Source organism: Brachyistius frenatus, unplaced genomic scaffold (assembly GCF_029030835.1).
Source record: "Brachyistius frenatus isolate BFR_SWC_R1_liver_20210118 unplaced genomic scaffold, ASM2903083v1 Contig_46, whole genome shotgun sequence".
Classification (NCBI taxonomy): domain Eukaryota; kingdom Metazoa; phylum Chordata; class Actinopteri; family Embiotocidae; genus Brachyistius; species Brachyistius frenatus.
In genome coordinates this window covers 1417085-1444026 of record NW_027210645.1, presented here as the reverse complement: position 1 = coordinate 1444026, position 26942 = coordinate 1417085, and the positions used below count along the sequence as shown (strand labels likewise).

Below are 26942 nucleotides of genomic sequence, written 5' to 3'. Positions count from 1 at the left end.
CAGCCTTCAGCGAGTGAGACGTGAACTCCAAAAGCGCTTTCAGATAATGAAGTGACGACGCAACACGTAGTTAGTAATTAAGAAGGTATTTCAAAGACTCTTTTTCGATTTGTGGGTTCGTCATTGACAGAAGTGGCTACCGCGTTAGATCTCAAAAACAAAAAGATGAGTCTGTTTCTCGAACAGAACAAAACACGACAGAGGAGGTGCTAAAAGATTCATGAAGTGCAAAGCGGAGTTCTTTGATGATCTGATCTAGCAAACCTCACAGACGTTCACATCAAACCTGAGTGATCAAGAGGTGAAAGCTGGAAGAGGTGGAAGAAGAGGTGCAGACGGTGTCATACATTTTAAGCTGAAAATTCTCTCTTTTGATGATAATACATTTTTTCAAAACTGCTGAAATAGCGTTCATAAATATTTGAAAATATAATTATGAGATTACTCGGTTATTAAGTCAAAATTACCCCTTGAGGAGACTAAAAAAGTGTGTATATTTTTTCATTTTGCTGCCATTACTTTGTGTTATTAATGATGGAAAATATTCTGTGCTTTGCTCCATTTTGGTGGTTTAATTATGTGTGGATTAATTAGAACACGTGGAGACCAGAAAACTTTATTTGGACTCCTTAAAAACGTGTGAATTTCTCTTTTCTTTTCAGCCTGTTGAGATGGCTTAGATATTTGTGGAAAGACTTCTGAGGTCGTGCAATAACGTACGACGACATCAGCTGGCCTTAACGGAGACACCGACACGCACCGAGGTTGTAAAGGTTTTCTTTAACTGTGAATGCGCAAACCTGGCAGTTTGTAAGCAGACTATTTTCCTGAGCATTTGCTCAAACAGCCTCATGCATTTTTTTTTTAGAGTATACACTCAGTTTTGCACATAGTATGTTTTTTGCCCCGGAGACATCAAACTTAATAAACCCATTAAGGACCGTATAAATGACTGATCGGCAAAACTGGGGCTGCGGATTTTCACACAGCAGCAGCAACAAGCCGCCAAAGTGAAAGTTTACAAGTAAAATGAGAGAAAATAGAAATCATGTTGAGTTTAGGGACTTTAAAAAGGAGGTGTCATGATAAAAAAAATTTAAAAAAAAGTGATACAGGTTAATCTGCAAAGTTATGGTCTCTAAAAATGCTGCATTAATACATTTTCAGTCAGAGCACAGATGTTGGGTTGGTCACAACTGACAAGTGGTTTATGAAAAGCTGTTTTGAAGCCTTGAGTCTGACATTCTGTCCGTCGCCATCTTGTTTTGGGTTTTTTTTTTTAGCCAGAAGTGACCATAATTGGACAAACCAAGGGAATGGTGAGGGATCTGTGGATCGGACTGAGAACCTGAGGAAACTATACTGGAAATCTGACTGCACCCCACGCATGTCAATCAAACCAGTAACGCCCTCAAACATACCCCTCTTTGAAGCCTGATATCTAATTAATTATGACATTTTTTTCAGAAGGACCACTGCAGAATTGGGTACATCTGTCAACCATGACACCAAAACATGCAACATCTTATTATGAATTAGTCATTGTAACATCAAAAAGTCCCCACTGGCCGAAGTCCATAGTCAAATTAAAAGTAACAACAAGGACTCAGCTCCATATTCCCTGGCCAGCTGCTAACAAGCTCATGGTTTGGCTCCATACTTTTATTCTGAAATGTGAAATGAATAAAACAGTGACAGGTTAAAGCAGATGGTCTGCTTCATTTTGGGGGGATTTTCAGCCAATTTAGACCAGACATTTAAAACAAAAGCCATGTTTGTTAATATTTGTTCATATAGCCAGCAAACTATTGCTAGAATAATAATAATAATAATAGAATAATGTATTCTTTACAACAGACTCTTGCCTGGGACTGTGGTACATGTGATAAATTAAGAAACTGTTGTTTTTTTTTTACACATATGGACAAGCAATCATCCTCTTTGATACGGTGCGAAACACATACAGGTGATATATGTGAACGAGACCACAAGGAAAATTTGTTTTTTTGTCCTCTCACATGTCAGAAGTAACATTTGTATCACGTAGCCTCGGCTTCTGTGAAGTGTATGCCGATAGCGGTGATTACGTTTCTATAATCGGACATAAAGAGTTAGAGTAAAAGTTTTCCAAGTTTTGCACGGTGTTCACTGCCCCAGAAAAGGAAATAAAGGCCCAGTTCATGCAACATTACGACAGCTTCTCTTCCTCTCGTCATCACTGCAGAGTTGCTCTGGGCCATCAAGGCTAGTTACCAAACACACACCAACACCAGATGGTTCAGGTCCTCTTCTGCCCTGACTCTCAGTAATCTGTTAGTAGCCTCGACACGGATGCTATTTGGCTAAAATACAATAGGCCTATATTATGTTGAAATATATGAACTAAATAGTCAGTCTCCTTGCTGGTTGTACCGACACATTCACTGCATGCTGTCATTTCACATCCAATGTAGAAAGAGTCTGAAGGCAAAACAAGTAAATCTATTACCGTCCAAATCCTTAAGGAAGTCACCCATTTTCACATGCTAGCCAGTGTGTTTCACACCTACGCTGTCTCCACAAGGGAATCTGTCTGTTTGTGACACATTTGCAGCTGGTACCATCCCTCCCTCTGAATTTGACCAGCGTATTTGTTTTGTTCTCATTCAGAGGCTTTCTGGCTGAGTGCATTTTACACTCCCTCCTGCCCTTTTTCTACGCTGAACAGCCTCTGATGTTCGCTGATGCACCGCTGAGAATCAAATCAAAAGCACACAATTGCTGGAGACAAGCATGTAAACCAAACAATGCAGGAAGCGACGGCTCACCTCTCATCAGCCCTGATATATTGTAGAGGGTCTGATTCAACAAACAGGCAAACTTCAAATAATGAGCTGGTTCTGTGTTCGGCACACCCAGGCTTTTAATGGCTCTATTTACCACCCTCATTTGTTCACCTCACTGGGATTTACAGTGTGTTTCTGTGTGTATTTGTTCTGCCATCCAGATTGGTCTCCTCCAGAAACCATCTTAATACCACTACAGAATAAAAATGTGACTGAATGTGAATGTTTGGATTTTTAAGGTTGAGGAATTTTTTAACATATTTCCAGACAAGTTGGCAGAAATAGGAGAATGTGTTCTTTAAAGGTATTCCAGCTGTTTTAAATGTTAAATACAATGTAAAGAGCAACAAAAATATGGACATTTGTCTGAAATTAAATTCATATTTTGCTGCTTATCCAGAGTTGGTAAGCAAGGTAGTCCAAACACCCCTTTTTACCAGCAACGTTTTCCAGCTCCTGCAGGATCTTGCGGCATCGCCAGGCCAGATGAAATATATCCCCACTCCAGCATGTTTTGGGTTCAGGCCCAGATTTTATACAATTTAGATGCTAGTGGAGAACTTTCAAATATAAGGCACCCAGGATGTTTTCTAATCTGATGCCCAAACCACCTCAAGCTGCTCCTTCCAACAAGAAGGAGCAGCGGTTCTACCCTATACTTATTTTGATGGTCTGGGCTGCTGTTTCTAAGGATGAGCCAGGACCATAACTGAGGAAACTTTTTGCCACTTACATTTGCAATCTAACAACAAGTGAGGGTTTGAATGTCCATCAACTAGAAAATCGAAAGCTTTGCCTTCTGGTTCAGGTCGCTCTTTACTTCAATGGTTGAGTAAGATACGTGTGCGACTACCCAGCAATCTGTCTGTTCATGTCACACTCAATTTCACCCTCAATTTTAAGCCAGACTCAAGGGTACTTTTAACTCCTTCACTTGGGAAAATAATTCATTCCCAACCTGTGTTCAATCACAGAGTTACAAATGTATTAAAACCAGTTAAGATACGGGATAAAAATGTCTCTATTACCAACAGTGCCAATGAAGTTGTTCTCGTCCACCTTGTGTTTGTCCTGTTTCTTACATGCTCTGCACAAAGAAACCTCAGTCATCCATTGGGCGAGAGGCGTGGTGCATTCTGGGTAGATCGCCAGTCAGTTGTAGGGCAAATGCAGAGAGGCAGACATTAACATTCACACCTACACTACAACCATGCATGTCTTTGGACTGTGGGCGGAAGCTGGAGCACCTGGAGAAAAAACCCAGCTGAACTTCCACACAGAAGGTCTCCAGACAATTATCGGGTTCAAACCAAGTACCTGTGAGGCAGCAAAACACCATAAATATTATAATTCAAATAATTACAGTAATTATCTCATATACTGTACTTATATTTAGCAGAAAAAGTTGACCATGGTCATTAATTTAATTTAAGGTGTTTGCTCAGGCTGAAGGGAATGTGGACGTCATCACAAGAAGGACTTTTTGCAGGGACAGTATTTGGTAAAACAATCAATTTAATCAGATGATGGGAGTTGATTAAAAGTCAGGGAATCATCCATATTACTTTAAGTCATCTTCTGGCTGACTGTGTAATATTTCATGGTAATCCATTCTATGTTTTTAAAAATGAATTACTTTGGACCGAAGAGGCAGACCAGCTCAAAACCAGGAACTATATTCCCTGGCGGAAGGTTACAATAGATGCAAGGATTGTCTTACCACATGCAAATATATGGTCATATATGGATTGGTTGTAGGTCAGGTGAATTAGAAACTAAATAGGTCATGGGAGTGAACTTTTTCATATGTCTATTTTCAGAACTGGCAGAACAACGACCTACCAATAATATAGCCACTCTCCCAGTGCATGCTGAGAAGGGCTCCTGCCACATTCACTGTTAACGATATATTCAATAACCACTGTTGCTTATTTAACCCGGTGCATCTCACCAGTGACATGAGGCCTCGCCTGTCTTCTGCATAACTAAACACTGTCAGTAAAGTATATTTTTCGATTCTTGTCTTAATTCTTTCATTTAGTATCAAATCAGTGACACTGATTGCTGGGTTTGAGATGATTGCAAATAACCAGGATGCTTGGGAAAGTGGAGACAGAGTGGTGGTTCAGAGAAACCAGCCTGAGGGAGAAATTGGAGCACATATAAGTCATTTTGCACAAATGATTACAAATAGACCAATGTTCCAATAAAAAGTCATAGTTTAGTGACCTGCTGTGTCCAATAATTTCTCACTGTGACCAAATAATGTACCCTATCTGTAATTTCTCCACCGAGTCCCTACACACCAGGTGGTTGTAGCTTACGGCTTGGTTAATTACCTCAGTGCTTATGTGTTTGAGAGTGTACGCATTATTCAGCTCAAACCAATAATAACAGAACCCTGATTACTTTTCCTGGAACTATTTAAAGATTTGAATAATCATCGTCTTTGCCCAGAAGACAAGGTCCAACCCACCAACGCCACAATTTTATTTATTTTTTCAATATTCTGAAAACACTGCAATAACTCACACGCAGAGCATTGGCCTCGACCCAAGCCATTTTGCAGCACGTCAATATGTATTTATTACAGCTGGTTATTCAGGGAGGGCAGGCGAACAATATGGCGTGTGCTTTCCCTTTCTGTTTTTTGCTGGGCAAAAATATTTTAATCCTTTCGACCTGTAATACACACATTTTAGCCGCTTTCAGAATACGTCGGTGTTTTTCCCCATGTGAAAGCCACTAAGTGCACACTTCCATGTTATCTGTAACTACTGCTGATAGCCTGCAATGCTTATTCTTTACACTGTCAGCCTTTACAATGCCTATAAAAAGTATTTACCCCCCTTGGATGTTTCACCCTTTTGTTGCTTTTATACATGAAATCATGGTCAATATTATTTTGTTTTTTCGACAAGAATTTGCACCCAAAAAAAGCTTCTTTCATGTCAAAGTGAAAACAGATTTTTACAAACTAATGTCAATTAATTAAAAATATATAGTGTAAAATAAGTGTTGGCATAAATATTCACCCCCTTTAAAGTGACTGACCTAATTCAACAGAGGTCCAGCTAGTTGATGCCAGCAGTGTCACAATTAGTGAAATGGAGATCACCTGAGTGCAGTTGATGTGTGTCAAGTGATTGTAGTATAAAAACACCTGTCTGGGAGGTCCAGTCTCTGGTTCATCAGTGTTGCTGCTACAATTGCAACATGAAGACAAAAGATCACTCCAAACAATTCAGAGAAAAGATCATTGAAAGTATAAGTCAGGAGATGGCTACAGAAAGATTTCCAACTCACTGGACATCCCACAAAGTTCAGTTAAATCCATCATTAAGAAATGGAAGGAGTATGGCACTTGTTTAAATCTGCCTAGAGCTGGCCGTCCTCACAAACTGAGTGACCGGGCGAGAAGAAGACTGGTGAGGGAGGCCACTAAGACACCTACGACCACTCTGGAGGAGGTGAAAGCTTCAGTGGCTCAGATGGAGAGACTGTACATACAACAACTGTTGCCCGGGTTCTTCACCAGTCGAAGCTGTATGGGAGAGTAGCAAAGAGAAAGCCACTGTTGAAAAAAGCTCATATGAAATCTCACCTGGAATTCACCCAAAGGCATGTGGGAGACTCCAAGGTCAATTGGAAGAAGGTTCTTTGGTCTGATGAGACAAAAATTTTGCTTTTTGGCCATCAGACTAGATGCTATGTTTGACAAACATCAAACACTGCACATCACCACAAACACACCATCTCCACCGTGAAGCATGGTGGTGGCAGCATCATGCTCTGGGGATGCTTCTCAGCAGCAGGCCCTGGAAGGCTTGTAAAGGTAGAGGGGAACAGGAATGCAGAAAAATATCACCAAATCCTGGAGGATAATCTGACTCAGTCCGCAAGAGAACTACGACTTGGGAGAAGATTTATTTTCCAGCAAGACAACGACCCCAAGCATACAGCAAAAGCTACGCAGAAATGGTTCAAAGACAACAAGATGAATGTTCTGGAGCGGCCAAGTCAAAGCCCAGATCTCAATCCAATTGAGAATTTGTGGCTGGACTTGAAAAGAGCTGTTCACGCCCGATCCCCGAGCAACCTGACAGAGTTTTAGCTGTTTTGCAAGGAAGAATGGAGAAAAATTGCAGTGTCCAGATGTGCCAGCCTGATTGAGACAAATCCACACAGACTCAGTGCTGTGATTGCAGCCAAAGGTGCATCTACTAAATACTGACTTGAAGGGGGTGAATATTTATGCAATCATTTACTTTACCTTTATATATTTTTAATTAATTGACATTATTTTGTAAAAATCTGTTTTCACTTTGATATTAAAGAGGGGTTTTTTTTGCAAATTCTTGTCAAAAAAAAGCCAAATTATATTGATCATGATTTCATGTATAAAAGCAACAAAAGGGTGAAACATCCAAGGGGAGTGAATACTTTTTATAGGCATGGTAAAGGCTGACAGTGTAAAGACAGCCTTCCTATTTATTTATTTATTTATTTATTTATATGCTGTTCTCTGCCTCCTTGACGAGCCAAATTACCATTGCAGCATTATCTAACCTAACTAACAATATTGATGGATGTTATCTAACACATGTTTGCTCACTCTCTTTCTCCTACATGGTAAAATACACCATTGTGACTGATGGTTTTGGTTCTTTACAGTGTTTATACTTTGTTGTGATTGAGCCATTTTATTGTTCCACATTACTCTTATACAATTGTTTCAACACACACAGGCAGAGTTTATTTGCAACATTTGGACACGAGTTAAAAGCTCAATCGCCTGGGACTCGAAATCCTCTAAATGTTTTGATTAGATTTTGGCACCACTGTACCCTCATATCACCTGAAAATTATCATTCAATTAGGCATTATCCTTCATCTTTTCCACACAGTGCTTCCTTTGTGGTTACACCAGAAAAAAAATCTTTATAATATGTTAAAATCACACTGTATAAGTCAATGGCAGACAAGACTACTCTAGCTGAAAATGTTTACTAATGCAAATGCTTCTGTGGTAACAAGAGAAGCATTTTCCGAATACTTAGTCAATGGTGTTACCTCTTCAAGTTTTGAGAGGCTTTTCAGCTGGGTGGACTTGCAGCTCCGCAGGGAGGAACAATTAGAGCGAGCACAGCTGGAGCTTTTCTATTGCAGTAAGTAACCAAAGGGCAGGACAGATATATTATTTAATCTTCTTTCACTCTGCTTTTGTTGGTTCTAAATAAAAATTTTAAATCTCATTGACAGGCCACTACTTGAATAAAGATGTGGGGCAGGTAAACTACCTGTGGCAGTAGTAGACTTGAATGTCTCTTGCTGTTGCTTTTGTGAAGGGAGCTACTAGTCTTTCTTTTCTTTTTTTTTTAACTTTCAAGGCCTCAAACTCGGTCTTTGTTGTGACATTTGTCGTTGCTATACATCAACTCACATTTAAATTACATTATTGGTGCATAGCTAAAAACTAAAGGAGAACCTCAAATCCCATGTTATTCCTGGCTATCCAAACCCTTTATTAATTATTAAGCTACTTAATACTGCATTAAAGAGTTTTTAAGGTGCAGGTGCAGAAACTGAGAGATTCCCAAAGCCGTTATAACCTGCAGGGCAAGGGCCAGAAAGAAACAGCCAAAGAAGTCAAAAGCCTACTTTTCGATAACCTTGCTAGCCTGTCTTTTCCACTAACACAACTTTCCTTGAAAAGTTATTAACATGTAATTTGTTTTGATATACACAATGAAACAACAGCTTCAAATCTGATGAGAGCCAATGGACTTAATCATACAGTGGCCCAGAGAACCAAAACTATGAGCTAAAAACTGTTAAAGGCTGTAGAGTTGGATAGTGAGTCTTGGTGAGAGGACTAAATGTCACCATTTTTTATCATGGACCTGGAAGTTCTGCAGAGTACACATACAATTTTGTGTCAAACTTTGTAAATTAGCTACAAAGACCGTTAAAGAGCTTCTGAAAGCCTACAGCGATGAGGCAATACAACTGGAAAGATGTATCGAGGGGAATTCACATTTCAAGAGGGGCAGAACGTCACTGTTCAAGACTTAAGGCGCTTCAGGTCAGGATTGCAACCTGTTTTTCTTCTCGTGGGGTTGTGCTCTGTGGATTTATCCCACTGGGTCAGACTGTCAACACAGAGTTCTACTGTAACGTACAACATAACAGCATCTGAGGGAAAACATTCAGCGCAAACTACCTGAACTGTGGCACAAATATCATTGGGTTGACAACTCTCAAATTTCTCACCCACAACAACACAATCGTTGATCGCCACCCGCCAACTTGCCAGTGAAATGACAAATCTCAACTCACTTAAGTTATTGCTTCGGCCTGTTCCATGGGCACTACTGTGCTGCTCGACGTTTGGAGGGAAACAGGAACAGTCTCGCAACGTTTTGATTGCACCTCTTACAGGAGCCCAATAGTTTTGGGGGGATTTCAGGATGTTGGATTTTTCACTACACAGATTTTTATACTCAACATTAAGAAGCTTAATTGTTAAATACATTTGAAAAATAAAGGTAAGCTGATGTTACTGTGCTTTCACTGAAAAGATTTTAATTGACATCAATTGCCTGGTTGTTCGTATGGGTAGTCTGCTAATATTTACTGTACGGCAAAATTATGTTTCCATATAAATACTCTATGTTAGTGCTTATCCTATTTCTGTGCACTCTGAAACTATTGTAGAGAAGGAAGTTCTTGCATAAAACATGACAATATTCCCACTGTAGCAGAAGTAGGAACGAAATCACTCCACTACTCAACTGGAATTATTCACCAAACACTGGGTGAGAAACACAATTCGCCAATGCTGTGACGGATGGTACATTTATCCAAGCATGAACAGCAGTACGTCTACCTCACAGTCAGCAGGAATGAGTGATGCGCAGCTCCTATTTTCAGCAAAGACAAGACAAAAGACTCAAGACAAAACTATCCCTGTTTTCCTACCGCCTTTGCCCTGCGTTCCTGTGATGATGTATGACTGTGGTAGGGGTGTACTTTAAAGTGGCTGGGATTTACATCACAATGGAGTGTGTAGGGATGTGAGGCAGGAGCAGAGTCACTGAGAGGTTAGAGCCATAGCCGAGACTCTCGCAGGAGATAAATGGGACAACAACACAGTTTTAAAAGATGCTTATGCAAACAGAGTAAGCAATTCTGAGGGAAGAAATCGACAAAGCACTTGAGATGTTGAATCCCCTATTCGTTCAGAGAGTGTGGACGAGGGACCATGAAATCTGAAATACAATATGGCTTCTTTTGTATTTTTGCTGGTATGTGAGAAAGAGACAGGGAGGGAGAGAAAAGTCTCTCAGCCACTGAATGTTTCTCTAAGAGCCAGATTAGATTAAACAGCTGGGCTAAGTGCTTTCCATTGCAGACAGCTCCTTAAAAACTTCTAGTTTCTGCCAAACTCTCTGCTCCGGCTCAAGTGACCGAGTGCAAGGCAGCTTCCTGGGTTTGGGTTGTATTACCCTCCCGCGTAACAGTGAAACATGACTTAATTTACTGCAAATGAAAATGCTGAAATGCTTTGGGTTACGATTGAATTTTCACCAGTCAATCCAAGCTGAGAGTTGTTAAAACTGCCAAAATGAAACCTTGTTATGTTAACAATGGATTTCATGACTAGTTGTATGTGAAAGGAGTCGTGGAAAGAATTGTCAACTGGCTCGATTTTTTTTTTGTGCGACTAATTCGCATTTCGATATATTGCAGCATCTCGCCTTACAAAATTCCCAAACAGTGCCTGGTTTGCAGGAATTTTATTTTGAATGACACACCGTCTACTGTGGGCCAACACAAGGACTACTTCCCCTCTTACAAATAGCTCACTGAAAAACCACAACACTTCCCTCCACCAATCACAGCGCAGTTTTCGGAGTCATGACGTGCTTAATGACGCTTGGAAATCTCATTAACTACAACAATACAACAATAGAATGACAACTCGAATGAACACAACGACATTTACAAAAGTCAAAACTGACATGTCACCTAGGCTGTTACCATATTCATTTAAACTGTTGTTTTTGTCATGAGTACCTTCAGACAGACTGCTACTATTGTGAGGCAAAGGAGCGAGGGTGAATTTTTCTGAGCTCTCTTCGCAAAGAAAAGAGCCACAACCGATGTCATTCCTAGTTTCTGCTGTTGTGAATGTTCATTCGGATGCTGCACCTGAAGCACACATGAAGAAAAATTTGCGGCCACCTCCACAACATTTATGGAGCAGAGCTCACCTGTGTCATCAGGTCTGAACCTAAAATGTTCCCAAACAAAACTCTTTCTTTCTCAGATCGTCTGCCTATCCGTCTGTTGACGATGGACTGATGTGCACTATGATTCATATTAAAGCAGAATTAAAGCATGTCAGTGTCAGTTTAAAAGAAAAACGAATGTATGTCTCTAGTAATATTGAAGATTTCCACTTATGGCAGTACCTTTTAAAAAAGTATTTTTGGCGTTTTGAATCCACAATTTTTCTTTAAGAATGAGCTGGCACGAATCTATTTGAACCTTTTTTGAACAAGTAATTGTTGTAAAATTGCATTGTTAATGGTATAAATAGTTTTGATGTGAAATATTTATTGGCGAGTAGGAATTCATGTTGTTTATTCCTCCCTTTGCCTGTTTGTAAAGAGCTTTAGCCTGAACTCTAGTGAGCATCTTAACATCTTTTAGGTTGTTTTGGCTTCACAGCCTGTAAATTTAGTGTTCTAGTTCACTCCCACCATCGTTTTCACCTGCAGCAGGACGCTGTTTTCAGTTAAAAAGCTCTTAAAACCTGCTCAGCAACAACAACTCTAGTGTCTCCAGCACAAAATGATGCTCAATAATCAAAGTGAACAAGTATCTAGTGAAAGTAATGAAGCTTTAAACAGCCGAAGAGCCAACTATCTAAAACCTGCACCAAAGAGATGAAAGACAAAGTGAGGAACACATTGTAGCATTTAGCAGCTCACAGCTTGGCTTTAAGAGTTAGTGAAGACCAAAACGAGCTGAAGGGAAGCCAACTCCAAAATAAATGATAATGTTGATTTATGTTTGTTGGATGTGTGACAAGGTTGCTAACTGCCCAAAATGAGCTTGTGGTGCTTTTAGCAGCTGAAGCTATTTCCTTTTGGGGTTGATGGTTACCAAAACAAAGCTAAAAGGAGAGTGAATAATGGATTTATATATGATAGGTGGCCTGGAACAACACTCCAGTTGAGTGATAATGCTGCTTTGTATCTTGAAGGTTAGTGTTAGAGCCCCAAGTGGCCAAAATATCACTTACTGGCAGTTTAAATTAGGATAACATTAATACATATATCTCTATATAAAATGTATATATAATATAATTCAGTGTCCAGAGCAATAGCGCTGATCAGATAAAAAGCTTTTGAATGATAAATGTGGTATCAAGTAACAGCTAACACGCTAGTGTAGGTTTAGACAGGGCCAGCATTAGAGCAGTGTATCTGGTGGTTTGCCTTCTTCATTCTGCCAACCCTGGGGCAATAACATAAGTCTCAAAACATTATACATAGCAAATACACAATATATTACAATGTGGAAATAGGTATCTTAGGAAGTCATCATTTAATTAGTGTAATTAGCATATGGAGGATCTGTGCAGATGTGAATGGCTAACTATCAACACCAATGAATATTAGGACACTTAGTGATGGAGGCGGATAAGTGGGTGGACTCGACTGAAAGAGATGTGGAAATTAGAAAAAGCAATTCACCAAGTTGAGCTGGATTTCAATGAAGTGATCAGCTGCACAAGTGCTTTGGTTGACATCAGTATAAATGAAGACAATGCGGGAGGTGAAGCCGAAATCATGCATATGTTTTCAGAGCCTGGAAAACAGATTTGAAAGTAAACTTCTCACACAGCAATCAAAACTCAAGTTTATAAATCAATTTATATGAACTGGGAATAAAATGATATGGTTTGCAAACAAATTTGTTAGTTTTGGTCACAGAATGAAGAATTTTGCTGATGAAACTAGACTCTTTTTGTGTTAAAAAAAAAAAAGTTTTGATTGCAAATCCAGACTTGGTCAAATGCACCAATACAAATCTCCTCCATGAGCGTAGGTCCCGCCTATTACATCAAACTCAACACACAACTTAAAGTTTTTGCTTTGCAAACAAAAGTTTTCATTTCGCAAACATAATTTTTTGGAGTTGCAAATAAAAGTTTATGACTTGCAACCAAAAAGTATTGATTTGGAACAAAAACCTTTTGTCACCCAAAAAGAGTCTAGTTTCATCAGCAAAATTCTGAATTCTGTAACTAAAACTAACAAAACTGTAATAGCAAATTTGTTCTCCAAATAATTTTATTCTTGGTTCATATATTTTTACTAACAAACTATATTTTCGATTGCAGTGCAAGAGATTTGCTGTCAAAATTGGTTTATTGCTTGAATAATAAAAACATAAAAATACCTTTGTAGATCGCAGCTTCATTTTTCTTTCTGAACCTTTGTTAGGATTTTTTTTTTTGCATCTCATTTTTAATTTACAGTATGTGCACACTGCCCAATTACATCCTTGCCAAAAGCTGTAAACAAAAGTGCATTCACAATACTTCTCGGGCAAAGATTTTGCAGCATGTCACCTCACATTAACAAACTTTTAGGCACTTGTTTTTTTTTTAATTTTGTCTCTGTTGTGTTTCTGGCTGTTGAGAATATGTAAAGTAGTCCACTGTGGTTTGCCTCCCTTCATTTTGATAAGGTAGGTTTTCCTTGAAGGATATGGCCACCATAAAACCTTGTGTTTTAGGTAATTAGGTTCTCACTCCTAATGAACCACCACAGTTCTCACAGCGAGGGAGCGAGACGTTTCAGGAATCTCTGGGTAGTTAATTGGTGCCACAATAACAGTTTTCAGCTGTCCAGAGCCTAAAACGTGTCCTTAATCGTGCCCATTTCTATCCTGATTCATTTAATTAAAGCCGCTGATTGTAGGCCTAATGATAGACGACACTTAATTGAAGATAAGAATATGTTTGAACGAGTCTTTGTTCGGCTTTCACCCGCGCTGTTTTCCTGACTGATTTTCTCTTTGAAGCTTGGACACTTGGGTTTGTATACTTCCTCCACAGCCTCACTGATGAAGACATATCTCTGACAAGGGGAGAAACTTCGAGGCTCCTCTCTAATCATATTCTGGTTTGTTGATGCCATTCGAGAGGTGAATTAGAGCGATACAAAGATGCCCCGCAGCCTGTTCTCCCAGGCTTTCTGAAGCCTCCCAAGCAAAGACGGACATGAAAAGGCTCCGGAGGAAGACATCGTCAGCTTTAATATGCTTTTTTGCTCCACGTGTCATGGACTGTGACAACATGTGTAGTTCGTGGGAACAAAAGCCAGAGGGGGCAATATTTCTCTTCCTGCCAGATGAAAGCTAAATGCAGCAACAAGTGGATGTGCTCTGCTTTCACTTTCAGACCTAATCAGAGACCAGAGACGGAAGTTATGAAGATCGTCATGTTGCAGGTTCAAGTTTGGGCGTATTCTTCAGGGTTCACTGCAATTAAAGGTTCCACAATTTGGGAAATACATTTTCATCCTTTCTCTTTGAAAGCGACATGAAGAGTTCACTGCCAATCTCATGTCTGTGCATTAAGTAGAGCATAAACACAGACTCTCTCCAAAGTGTATGCCCATTTCTGAAGCTCCCCAATTAGGACGATGTTCCTTCTTCAATCAAATACATACACAAACAGAACATCACTCAGCGGCACTATTTCTGGATCAACAATAGTTTATGTATTTGCCTGGAAGGCAGCACAGAGCATTGACTGTTGCATTGTGGGTTACCATAGAGCCAATCGTCGGTTCATGGAGTCTTGGTTTTGGTCCATAGCAAGTAAAAGTGAAACCAGAACTTCTGGATTCAGGTACCTACATACGAGAACCTCGTTCAAAATACCATTAACATTTATAGCTGCAGTGATAACCAAACATAAACTCTTGGAATACTTATGTTTAGAGTTGTATCTTTTTTTTTTTTAAATACCAACACATTTTCTTATAAGTCACATACATTTGCAACGTGAACCAATTTGAAGAGGTGAGTCCATAATTGAGTCAAAAGGTTGCAACTAGTTCAAACATGTCTGTAATAACAGCAGAGCAGAGAGGAGTGAATACTGTGGAAGATGTAGGCAGCTTCATCAATATGGAAAAAAACAAGAAAAACTGACGCAAGTGCTGCGAATGTAATTTCTTCAAACGGGCTGTCAATTTTTTCTGAGCTTGAAAAGTAATCATTTAGCTTTGTTTTATTTTATTTTATTAAATGTATTGCAAGTGCTGTATTAGTTTTGCTGTAGTTGTGCCGTATTTTTTTTTTCAAAAAGACAGATGACAGAACTGCAAAATGTGAGACTGCATTGAGTTACTGAAGCTTGCCAGGAAATAAGGCTGGCCCAGATTGGAGACCATGACTTCAGATACTTCCTGTTAAAAGGCCATTTTTACTCCACAATATCGTTAAGTGCTGCAGGATGGCTAGGTTTCTCTCTATAATAATGTATGGTATGTTATAATTTAGCTATAAATATGTAAAAATAAAATTGAATTGAATTGACATATTAGCTAGCTTTAGCACAGAATTATGAGTTGTAAAGCCACGTTTCTAACAACCAATCATTCTTTTTCCAATAGAAGTCTATTTTATTTAATTTAGAAGAGCTTGAGTGAGTTTATTTGCGTTATAGCCTACATAAAAACAGTATTTCAATGAGTATTGATATTATTAAAAGTAGCAATGTCATGAAGAACAAAATAGCTCCTAGAAATGTTATGACCAGGCAATAGCTGAGTTTTACTGAAAGTAGTTGTTTGTTGTGTTACAACAGACTGCTCACAGTCGTTGTGTCTTGTTAGCATAGAAACTGCACAAGAACAAAACTTTTACATGATGTAAAATCTAAAATTTACATCACATCAACATTTAGCGTCTTTTTTCTTTACTTTGGGTAAAACAAGGTTCATCCCGCAACAAGCAGTCCACATGTATATGCTAAGCTCGACTAACCGTGCCCGACTCCAGCTCAATTAACACACAAACTATACGTTGATCTTTTTGTGTAGCTCTCAGAAAGACCGGCAATGTGCGTATTTCCTGAATTACCATTTCCAGTTTGTCCTCCAGAGCTAATATTTTTCCTCGTGTTTATTTTAGCGTATGCGCAGAATCTGGATTGTGACATCAAAGTGCAAAAGAAATGCCAAGCAAAGTCGACATAGCAGTTAAAATCAATCTCCTTAAATGAATCCTCACAGCGAACACGACAGACGATATAAAAGAAAGTATTTCCATTTCCAGCTCCCACTGTGTTTACTGGTCAGCCGGTCCCGATAAGGTTCGGGTAAACAAGCTTTAACTGTACGGATAAAGACTTCATGGCTACAATTTGCATAATCACGATGTTACATAATAATGAGCTTATTTCATATTCATTTAATCTTATTTCATATTCATTTTTATTTCATATTCATTTTTGGAAGCAGGTCAAGTCAAATCAACGGCATATGCCGTCACTTATCGCATACATGGGAGAACATGGGTCTCATTGCTGTGAAGGAACGCATGCAGAAACAAGTGAGTGGAGCCGCTCAATAATCTGGTATTCAAGTGAAGGGAGAGAAAGCCTGGTTGTCCCTGAGCCTTCGCCTCTGTCTATGTCACGATGATTTACAATAAAGCCCAGAAAGACTCGGTATGTGGGCTGCTGCAGCAACATAACCTGAATTCTACTGTAGCTGCTGTAAGGCACACAACCCTGAGGCTGTACTGACAGCAAAAGAGAAATCCTGAGATCGGGTTTTCCTTCAGAGTTATGTGTGGTGGTGCGTAAAGCCATAAATATGGGGCTCCTCATGACAATATGTTTTAGCATATCATGGCTTTAATTTTGATTCAACAGTTAGATGCCACTGAGGCCATTTATATTTGCCGATGATACATTAAAAAAGTAACTCTGTGGGACTCAATTCATGATTACTGTCTGCTTCACTACTTGTGAAAGTTGAAATTGGATCCTGTTTTATCTGGTAAAATTCAGAGGCCACCTTTTTCTTTAATCGTGGTTTCGAAATGCTTTTGTCGAATAAAAATCCAATAACTCAAAAGACGTCATTCCAGAGAAGAAATCCGGGTAACCGGAAATCAGTTTGGACTTTTTGGGTCATTTAAATATGTGACTATGAAAGGCTGGGGATAAAGTTATTACTGGAGACAACTCACCCTCTCTTCCTCCTCTCTGAGGTCAGGCATGGTGCTGACACACAGCGTCACAGTAGTGATGGCTACAAATATCACTGACAGGCAGGCGAAGATCTTCCCCGGGATGCCGGAGTGAGGGTTCTCCACCATGTCCCTCAGCTTCCGCATGCAGCCCCCACTAACAGTCTCCTCTGCTACTTCCGAAAGCTGCTGGTTCTCCTCGCAGGACTGTGGCGAGTTGAGCTCGGTATCCTCCTCGTCCAGCCTCTGCTGCTCCTTGTACTCCTCCTGGCGGAGTCGCAGCTTCCTGAGGCAGCACCATTCCAGGTTGTTCTCCTCCACGCCCCAGTACAGCAGCTCCTCCTGGAAGGACAAGGCGCACATCTCCCTCAGGAGCCTCAGCTTCCCCGCCGCTAAGAAAGTCACAATGATGCGGAAAGCAGACGGACTCCGGTCGAAGAAATACTCATTTCGGCTGCCGTCGTAGTCGTCACACACGTCCATGATCTCGGCTTCGTTGCTGCAGCTGCGCAGCTTGCCCAGTCGCGTCAGGGGGAACTCCTCCAGCGTGGACCAGGGGATGTGGTACTTGAGGCCCCCTACGTTGATAATGGCCGCTCCGTCAGCCAGGCCGATCTGGTCTCCATCCTGCTGGCGGGGCTGCGGCTGGAGCAGCAGCTGGGCTCGCTTGTAGAACAAACCCTTCTCAGATGTGACCTCTTGCGGGTTCTCCACACGGTTGAAGTGGAAGGGGGTGAACTGGTGGTCGGTGCCGCCGGCCAGAAAAGCCACTTCCTGGTACATCCCTGCTACTCTGCTGGGGGACCCTGTCCTGCACGATGCGATGGGAAGCGGGCTTCACAGGGTAGGTGAGGTGACTGGGAGCTCGTCACCCATTCAGCAACACGGCACGTCTCTTCAGGAAAAGACAAATAAATGTTTCAGTTACATTATGCACTTCTCACTTTTTGGAGATTGAAGGGCTAAATCCAACCAATCTAAATCATATTACAGCTTGCCTGGAGGAGAAGGTACAACTTCTGTAACTCTCAGAGACAAACGTTCATCGACACTTCCTGCAGCAATTAGCCAGGTGTAAACAGATGATACAGGAGACAGAGCGTTTAGACTTCTCTCTCAAACTTTATTTTCCATTCTTCACACTTCTCTCACTTTTTTTTTTTATGTATAGTGCTGAAGTTTCCCAACAAAATCAATCCATTCATTCCAAAGGAACAGCAGAGATTCGTAGACTTACTGACAAAGGTAGCAAGTCCACATTCATCTTTTTGTCAACTTCAACTTCAGTGAGATTTAAAACAAGAGTGTGTGCTGTTGGTCTGTAGCAAACTGCCTGAAACAGTGTTGACCTTTGAGGGAATAGAGAGCTGTGGAGTCCACTTAGTAGTCACTTAGTAATAGACCTGGTTACAAACTGACAGCAACTCAGTTAGCTCGGAGAGTACTTTGTATTAATGTATGATGAACAATACTGAGAACATGCAAGAGGGGAGTAACTGGCAAAAAAGAGAATTTAAAGAAGAAAAATAGTTGGATGTTCTGACAGTTTAGGATCTTTCAGTTTAGGGTTTGCAGTGCTAAACATTGCTAGTCGGCCAAGTACGCTAGTATGTTTAAAAGCCTGCAAGTGCAAACAGGTTTATTTCATTTTTGTTCATTGTGCTTCAACAGAACACGGAGCTACCAAAGAAATCCAATGATTGACGGGGAAACGTTGAAGTCCAGACTTTGTTCAACTGTTTTTGGGATAGTAATCCAGTATAGCTTGCTGCCTCAATGACCCGATTCTAGATAAACAGATATTTAAGAAAATATTTGATTCACATTTACAGCTAGTAACCTAATCCAGATGTGCCTCTGTAGGGGCAACATCATGTTTGTACTTGTAAATAAAATGTTTTTTTACGTCCGATTTACCCAAGAATCAATGATGATCAAGCAAAAACAACGTCAGCTTTTACGGGTTTTGGAGTTTTTGACTCGTTCCCGACACTGATGTCTGACTTCTTGCTGTTGCTGCTGAACCCGACCAGGGTCATCACCGCCTGATCACACAGTCAAATCTGTCAATGTGTGCACATCTTCTGAGAAAAGCTCTTAAGATCCAATTACACATTTCAGAAGCCGTGTTTTCTTTACAAGCTGAGACATTTGTTGTTTTATTTAAAATGGACATCTGGATACACAGTCTACATAAATATAGCAACAAACCTGTGATCCTTTACTGGCTAAGGATGACTGTACTGGACCTGAGGCAGGGGAGCTGATGGAGGGAGGCTGGGTGCATCATCGCAACAAATTGGGACCCCTCCAGCTACCCTCTGAGTTTGCTCTTCTATTGTGAGGCCACTCGTTTAGAAAGAGGTCGTTTTCTGCCGGGGAGGGGTTCAGAGAGCGGGACCTCTGCAGCAACTCAGCAAAGTGCTTCTGACAGGAGCAGTTTATTGACCATGACACTGCACCCAGGGGTAGGTCAGAAGCACAAAGAGAATACATTCAAGCTATATATATAGAGAGAGCAAGAGAGTTCAAACCATGAAGGAATAACATGTCAAATAATCCTGGAAATACAAGGCCAAAAAGTATCTTTGGTTTAGTATTTTTAGTCCTCATTCAAGGAGCGGTTTGCCATTTTTGGGAAAAAAGTGAATTCATGTTCTTTCTGAGTGATGGATAAAAACATTAACACCATTCTCGTGTCTGTCTATTAATCATGAAGTGGAAAGTTTCCCCTGGCTCCACATTTTAAGCTAAATGAAGCTAACTCCTCCTTGGCTGTAGCTGCACTACAGAGTTTGTCACAAATATGAAATGAAAATAAAACCATTAGAATCAGCGCTAAGTTTGTTTTTCCAGACAGCTGCAAAGTCTGATAAATTGCCTCATGTGATGTCACTCGAGTTAGCATTAGTCAGAATGCTCCCATAGACTGCATTTAAAAGTGGACATAGTTCACAGGTCTGGAAAATGAAGCCAATGCAGAAGTAAGCTGCAATACCACCGAGGACCACTAGAGGTTGGCTCCAAACAGGCTCTCGCTCTATAGACTTTTATTCAACGTCTCTCATGTAATGCGTCTCAATCATTTTTTTCCACAAGTTATTAAGGTCTCATTCAATGAAGTTGCTCCTTCTTATTGGTTTTCTGGCGGTTCATCTGAAAAATAATACAACCAAAATTCAAACCAAACTGTCGGTGGTTGAGTTGCGTGTAATGTAGCCACCGGATTTCTGATTGGGAAAATGTGTGGATTAAAGAATAAATCTGGATGTGCTGCTTTGATTTTGATACTTTTTAGCTGACCGTTGTAAGTCTGACAATTTGGAATGCACTTCAGCTTTTAATTTCCCGCACAGTCTCACAGGTATCTTATACTATTTTGGTTAATATGATGTCCACTCAGTGTGAAGCTCGAGGAGGTTAGACGAAAGTCGACAAACTCAACCTACCTAAAGATGAATAAGGTGTAAGTGGTCCTGCCTTAACAAATGCAATAAAGAATGAGAAAGATGTCAGTTACGCCCAGCCAGTTTAGTCCTAAGCAGCAGGAACAAGAAGTAAAAACATCTGTTTGGTGGGTGGAGCAGGGCTGTGAAGGTCTTTAAATCTCTCGACTGTTTTAAGTCTTTTAAGTGGAGAATAAATACAAACATGCACTGAATGTACTGTCGGAAACAATTCTTCCTTCTGTCCATATTTATTCATAAATTGTTTCTGAAGGAACAAAAACCTGAAAAAGTACAAATGCAAAACCAAGTTTTAGTTGAAATTTAGGACCATCTTTCTAACATTTGATGTAGAACGTTTAAATGGGGTCAGTTTATTCCATTTTATAAAAACAAGCTTTCGACATCAAACATGTTTGTCCTGTGAATGTAAAAGTAGATCAGAAATAAATTAGTGAGTTTATCCAGTGCTGTGGTTTCTGACCCTTTTTAGCTTGTGGCTCCACAAAAGGAAGTCGTACTACTGCGGACACGAGTTGTGAGAAGTTCAATCAAAAAGCTGAGTGCTCATGGCTTTGGGTGGTCCATGTCTTTGGTCCAGACTGGAATAGCTTCTTGAAAGGTTATTCACGTTCCCCAGACGATGACTTTAGTGACACCCGACCTTTCCTTAAACACTACCACAAAATTCACATTTCTGGTTCACAGTGAAATATCTTGACAACTTGGAGGTGACAGATCCTCTGACTTTTCCTCGAGCAACACCATTTAAAGTTTTCATTTTCAGTCAAGTTACTCAACTTCTGGATGGATTGGCACACGACTTGGTACAGATGTCCACAGTTGGTGACATCTGAACTTTTACTACAGCGCCACCATGAGGTTGACATTTGCGTTTTTTATTTGTATATCTCGACAACTATTGAACAAATTGCAGAGAAATTTGTTGCACGTATCCATGACCTCCAACACATAATAGAATTGTTATAACTTTGATCCCCAGCACTTTCTTTTTGTGGCTTCAACAGGTCAAAATTTCCTTTTGGCCACTTACTTTGGTTTATAACCAAATATAGTATCTACAAATCTAATTACATTCCTATCAGCCTCAACTGTAACATTAAGTCTGTTTAGTGCTAATTAATACATGTTAGCATGCTATAGTACCAAACTAACACACTGATGATGCTAAACATTGTACCTGCTGAACATCGACATGCAAACATTACGGCGGCAGGCATGTTCGCATCAACAGCCTGATGGAGTTGCGAACATGGTTGAGGAATCATGGTCTTGTTTTTTCACCAAATTTTGAAAGTGAGGGACTCCAGTATTGTTTAATTAGAGTGTTGCTGCGTTCGAATTGTCCACTTGTCCACTACATAGCGTACTATATAGTGAACAAAATCCACTCAGATTGGCCACTTGTTCATTAGGTAGCGTGCTATATAGTGAACAAGTGGACAATCCGAACGCAGCACGTGTTTATGTTGTCTCTGTACTTTGCTGCTAAACTAGTAAAAACCAAGTGGCAACCAACCGTGCCTTGAGTTCCTCATTTTGGCCGTCACCATCTCGCTGTTTTTTGGAGCCATAAGTGACCACATTTGGACAAGCTGTGGAGGGGCGAGCGCTGGATCTGACTCGATCTGATTGGGAACCTGAGGACTTTTGAGGCCTAATATCTCATTAATGATGGAATTGTTTTCAGACGGACCGTGAGAAAACTTATGAGTAAAAGTGATTCTCGTGATTGACACCAAAATGACTTTTGGAAAAAAACGTATTGACTGTGGATTTCATGACAAGTTGAATGGGACTCTGTGGAGCCAGAGCCTTTTAGGAGCCGACCCCTAGTGGCCCTCAGTGGTATAACACTTTAAGGCAACTCCCCTCTGGCCTCACTTGTCAGACCAATACATCCATTTTTATATACAGTCTATAGTAAAAAAAAACAAAAAAACAAGCAAGGCTTTTGAAATTCAATAAACCAGGCCATATTAATGTAACAGTTTGTCTATTTCACGTAGATTCATTTTTGCTTTCGTTTTAAGCACAAGTACTTTGCATCCATCTCATCCTCCTTATTTGAGGTTAGTAGAGCCGAGGTCATAAAGGTCATGGTCTTTCCTTTCACTTCAAATACAAACGGATTTTGCCATAGTTCAGTGACCCTCGACGCCTCTGTGATTTGACTTGAAATGCTGGATATGGATCTGTAAGGAAAAAAGTTAACTGAAAACAGTCTGCAGTCGCCTTCTCCTTTTTTCTTCTTTAGAAACAGCTCCAGAAGATGGAGCAGTTTTAAATTCTGCATTGTTCTTTTACCTCTAGTTGCTCATGCAAATATAATTTACATGTCACTTTGCATAAATCTGCAACCCATGCATCACTGATACATCCGCCTTCCCACATCCACTCAATCTTCATCTTGGTAAAACGGCTGAAGCAGACGTCTATTTCAGGATGTGGAGATTTTGAGTGACACTGAACCTGAACTGGACCGGCTACTAAATCTCACTGATTGGGCTCCTTAAGAGAGACTTTTTTTTTTTTTTGCCACTGACAGCCACTACTCAGAAATATGAAGGAAAGTTTCTTTCCTGCAGAATCAGCGCAGCAATCAGCAAAGCAAAAAAAAACATTTCATAATTGAGAGTGACGCAAAATGACTCTTGAGCTGGAATAATCATGGAAAGAGTACTTCTCACGACATAATCACATATGTGATATAGTGACGGTTAGAGAGGGCGAGGACCTCCTACATTATGAGCCGCAGAGACGGATGGTTTCATCCAGCTGGGTCTCTCTATGGAGAGGCTTTATTATCGATTCAATACCAAATGTTCAGAATTGAAAACGGCAAAACAGCACGGCCTGCTTTAGTATGAATTATAAATGGGCTAGATGGGTTGATTTTTTGGGGGGATTTTTTTTTTATAATCCATTACAGTATTTACTTTTTTAAAAAGCTTAAAAAAAAAAAGATTTGCACTTGTGACTTCAGACTGTGACCAGGAACAAATCCAGCAACAGGCCTGAGCAGCACAGACCCTCCCACACTGATCAGAGGAAACTGTGATGGACATTTTAGATCAAAGTACATCATTATTTGGTCTACAAAACTTCAGAACATTGAAAAATGCCCAACACAGTTTACATCATATGAAGTGAATTCATTCATTAAATGTTTTACTTTTTACTTTTACAATTATTTGCTTTACTGCAATGTCAGATGACCAAAAGCAGATTATATATTCGCACATCTGATAACATGGAACTATTAAAGTTTTGGCCCTTTTGCTTGAAGAAGTTTAACTAAAGAAAACAACCACGACGATAAAACGATGATTAAAATTGTTCAATGTTTCTTTCAACTTGTTCAATGTTTCTTTCAACTATCGACTGTGACAATACAAATTGTTGCAGCTTTTAAAAATACATAAGGAAAGAAGAAAAAAACTTTGGGTATTGTAAGTAATTGTAAGTATTTCATGTTGTGTTTTGTCTTCTGAATAAAAGGAGGAAACAGGTTTTGGGAAGTTTGTGGAACAACTGAGCTGCCAATTATCTCGGTAGTTTTAAGGCGGTGTAACATTAAATCTATAAACTGCAGGCAATTTTAGGGACATTTTACAACCTTCACTTTTAAGCTCTTATCTTAGTCAGTATAAAGGATACTCATTCATGCTGTATCTTGTTTGTTTTTTCCAGAACAGTCTAGGCTATCCAGGTCTTCCATCATTTAATATGATGACATTTGAGATGTTTTATATTAGTCTTCATGTGAAGGGGAAAAAAAATATTGTGATTTATGAAATGGTTTTATATGTGTCTCAATCTAAAATGCAATTGGCAATTTGACAAAATATTCCTTTGGAACTTTAAACGGTAATAAAACAGTCAAAAACGGTGCATCTTCTAACAAGGTGCTTCTCAGACAGCATGTTAGAGCAACACAAGAAAAATAAAACTGTCCTGCTGTTGTTGTAAACAAATAATACAACAGATTTAGAGCAACACAAGAAAAATAAAACTGTCCTGCTGTTGTTGTAAACAAATAATACAAAAGATTTATATGTAAGAATAATTCTGGATGGGCTTCAAAAGGCAGGTTTTTTTGTTCCTCATTGAGTTTTGGGGGGATGCCGTGATTCAGGCACTGTTGTGCTGTTTCTTTTTCTTTAATTTAATTCTTATAATAAATGCACCACTTTGGTGCATTTTGGACTCATTTTCTTTTTAGAAACATTTGCCCTTTCACTTTGGTACAGGACCACATAAAAAAAAATACAATTCGGCCTCCGCTGGAGCCTCAATTCACATCATTACTGCTCTTCAGAAGTTTCTTAAGTACCATGAAAGTCTCTAACTAAAAAAATTAAACCTATGCTCGGAGCCTGACACTCAGTGTCAATCAGCTGATTCAAAGGGTTGGATTTCCCAAAGCCTGACAGAGGGAGGGAGAGATAATGGGCTGAATAAATTGCTGCGAGGGAAAGAATCTATTTGAGCGTGAACAGGAGACCGAAGAAAATGATGTTTGCGTGAAAGCACAGCTATTAGGGCAGAAATGGAGTTTAGAGATCACACACAAAAAAGAAAGAACAACAGCCGCCTACTTACGAACACATGAAACATATTCTCATTAGACTTCTTTAAAAAAAAAACACACACACACAAAAAACAGAAGCAGAGCAGCAGCTTTCTGTCTCCTGCCTAACAGTCTGCCGGTTCTCAGCTCACCTTCAGCTCCAGAGGAGGAGGACTAACAAGGGAAATAAGTTGCTGTAGGTGTTTTGTTCCTTTCATTCTGGTTTGGGATGCAGAAAGAAACAGGAGCATCCCTCTCCACACTTCAACAGGTTAACGATCCTCAGCGCAGGGAGAGGGGGGGGAGAACCACTGACATGTATATGGAAGATCCATACAAGAAAGCATGAGTGGGACGCCACTGAAAAAGCATGACAGCTGTTTTAAAAGCCTCTCGTCTAACTGCTTTACTCAAATATTGGCAGGAAAATCTAATTCCCCCCCCCCTCTGGACAATCCTTCTGAATGGTGAAGGTTTGGAAAGGGAAGAGGAGGGGTGCATGGGAAACAGCCTATAAACAGCAGAGGTGATGGTTTAATATGCACTAAAACATCCCTATATGAAAGAAGTAGTCCTATAATACTCCCCATAGGAATAATGTAGTACCGTTACAGGAGATGCCACTTCTAGAAGTCCCTTTAGGAAGATTAGGGATTTTGTAATAGCGAATAAAAACAAAGCATTAATTGAAACCGTAATCCCTTTTATCGACTTTGCTGCTCCCTATAGGAAAAACAATGGGATGTCAGGGATTGAGGATGTCATGTTTATGATATTAAAGGGAGGAAAACGGCAGTCCTCCTTTGTGTCTTAAGTATTTGATTCCTCTGATGTTTGTGGCTCTAGAAGAATTGGACAGTTGTGGCTGCGTTAAAGCCAAAAACAACCTGTAAATGTGAAGTGTTAGAGTTGCCACACTCACCCAGTGAGATGTTGCGTCCATCTGTTTCAGCTCGCTCGCACGCTCGCGCCCCTCGACGCGCAGCATGCCTTCAAGTTTTCCACGCAGACGGTCTGGGACATCGTGGTAAGGATTAACGTTGTTTCAAACAAACAAACAAAAAAGTCGCTGTTTAATAAACGTTCAGATCAAACGTCCGGCGAATCTCCCTAAAAAAAAAATCAAACTAAAATAAAAAATAATAAATCATTTGGTCCACGGGAGACGCCAAAGAGGAAGAAATGTTATTCCACATCAGCGAAGACTCCGTCACACTGTCCGTCTCTCCATCTGAAGCGACGTGGCAGATGTTGCAGAGGACCGCGTGAATTTGAGAGTGTGTGTGTGTGTGTGTGCGTGTGTGTGTGTGTGTGTGTGAGCAGGTGAAAGGCTGTTTCGAGCTCGCTCGTGGTCACACCGCTTCGCTCTGACTGGTTCAGGTGCGCGCTGAGCTGCGCGCCTCGCGCTGCGCTGCGCTCTGAAAAACACGCGTCTCTGGGAAAAAACAAACAACAACCCCAAAACAACACGACAGCTTCAGTACAGATTCACAGCGTCAGGACGAGTGTTTGTTTTCTTCTCACTGACACGACGCAACTTTGTTTTGACTTATCTCGTGAGTAATTTGGCTTAATTTTTTTTGTCATCAATCCGACACCAAACTTTGATCTTAAAGTGATCATCAATAAAATGTGGCCGCTGCTTTTGTAGTTCGATTAAACATCGTATTTTTTCAGCTGACTGCTCATTTAATGTCATTTTATTTTGATATAGACCGCAGAATATTTCCTGGGAATCTTTGCTGGTCATTTTTCCTGTGTAAAATGAATTTAAGAGAAATGTAGCTT

General features: G+C 40.1%; 1 protein-coding gene across 1 annotated transcript in view; it reads right to left on the bottom strand.

Moving 5' to 3' along the window:
• The window catches only part of kcng2 (potassium voltage-gated channel, subfamily G, member 2), a 29629-nt gene extending 3441 nt beyond the window's left edge, over positions 1–26188 (bottom strand). Inside the window, exons 1-2 of the mRNA XM_069703388.1 lie at positions 26077–26188; positions 17115–18009 (exon numbers count right to left, since the gene is read on the bottom strand). Coding sequence (XP_069559489.1) covers positions 17115–17897 — 783 coding nt within the window. The 5' untranslated portion in view covers positions 17898–18009; positions 26077–26188. The remainder of the gene's footprint in view (positions 1–17114; positions 18010–26076) is intronic.
• Positions 26189–26942: the final 754 nt, after the last annotated feature.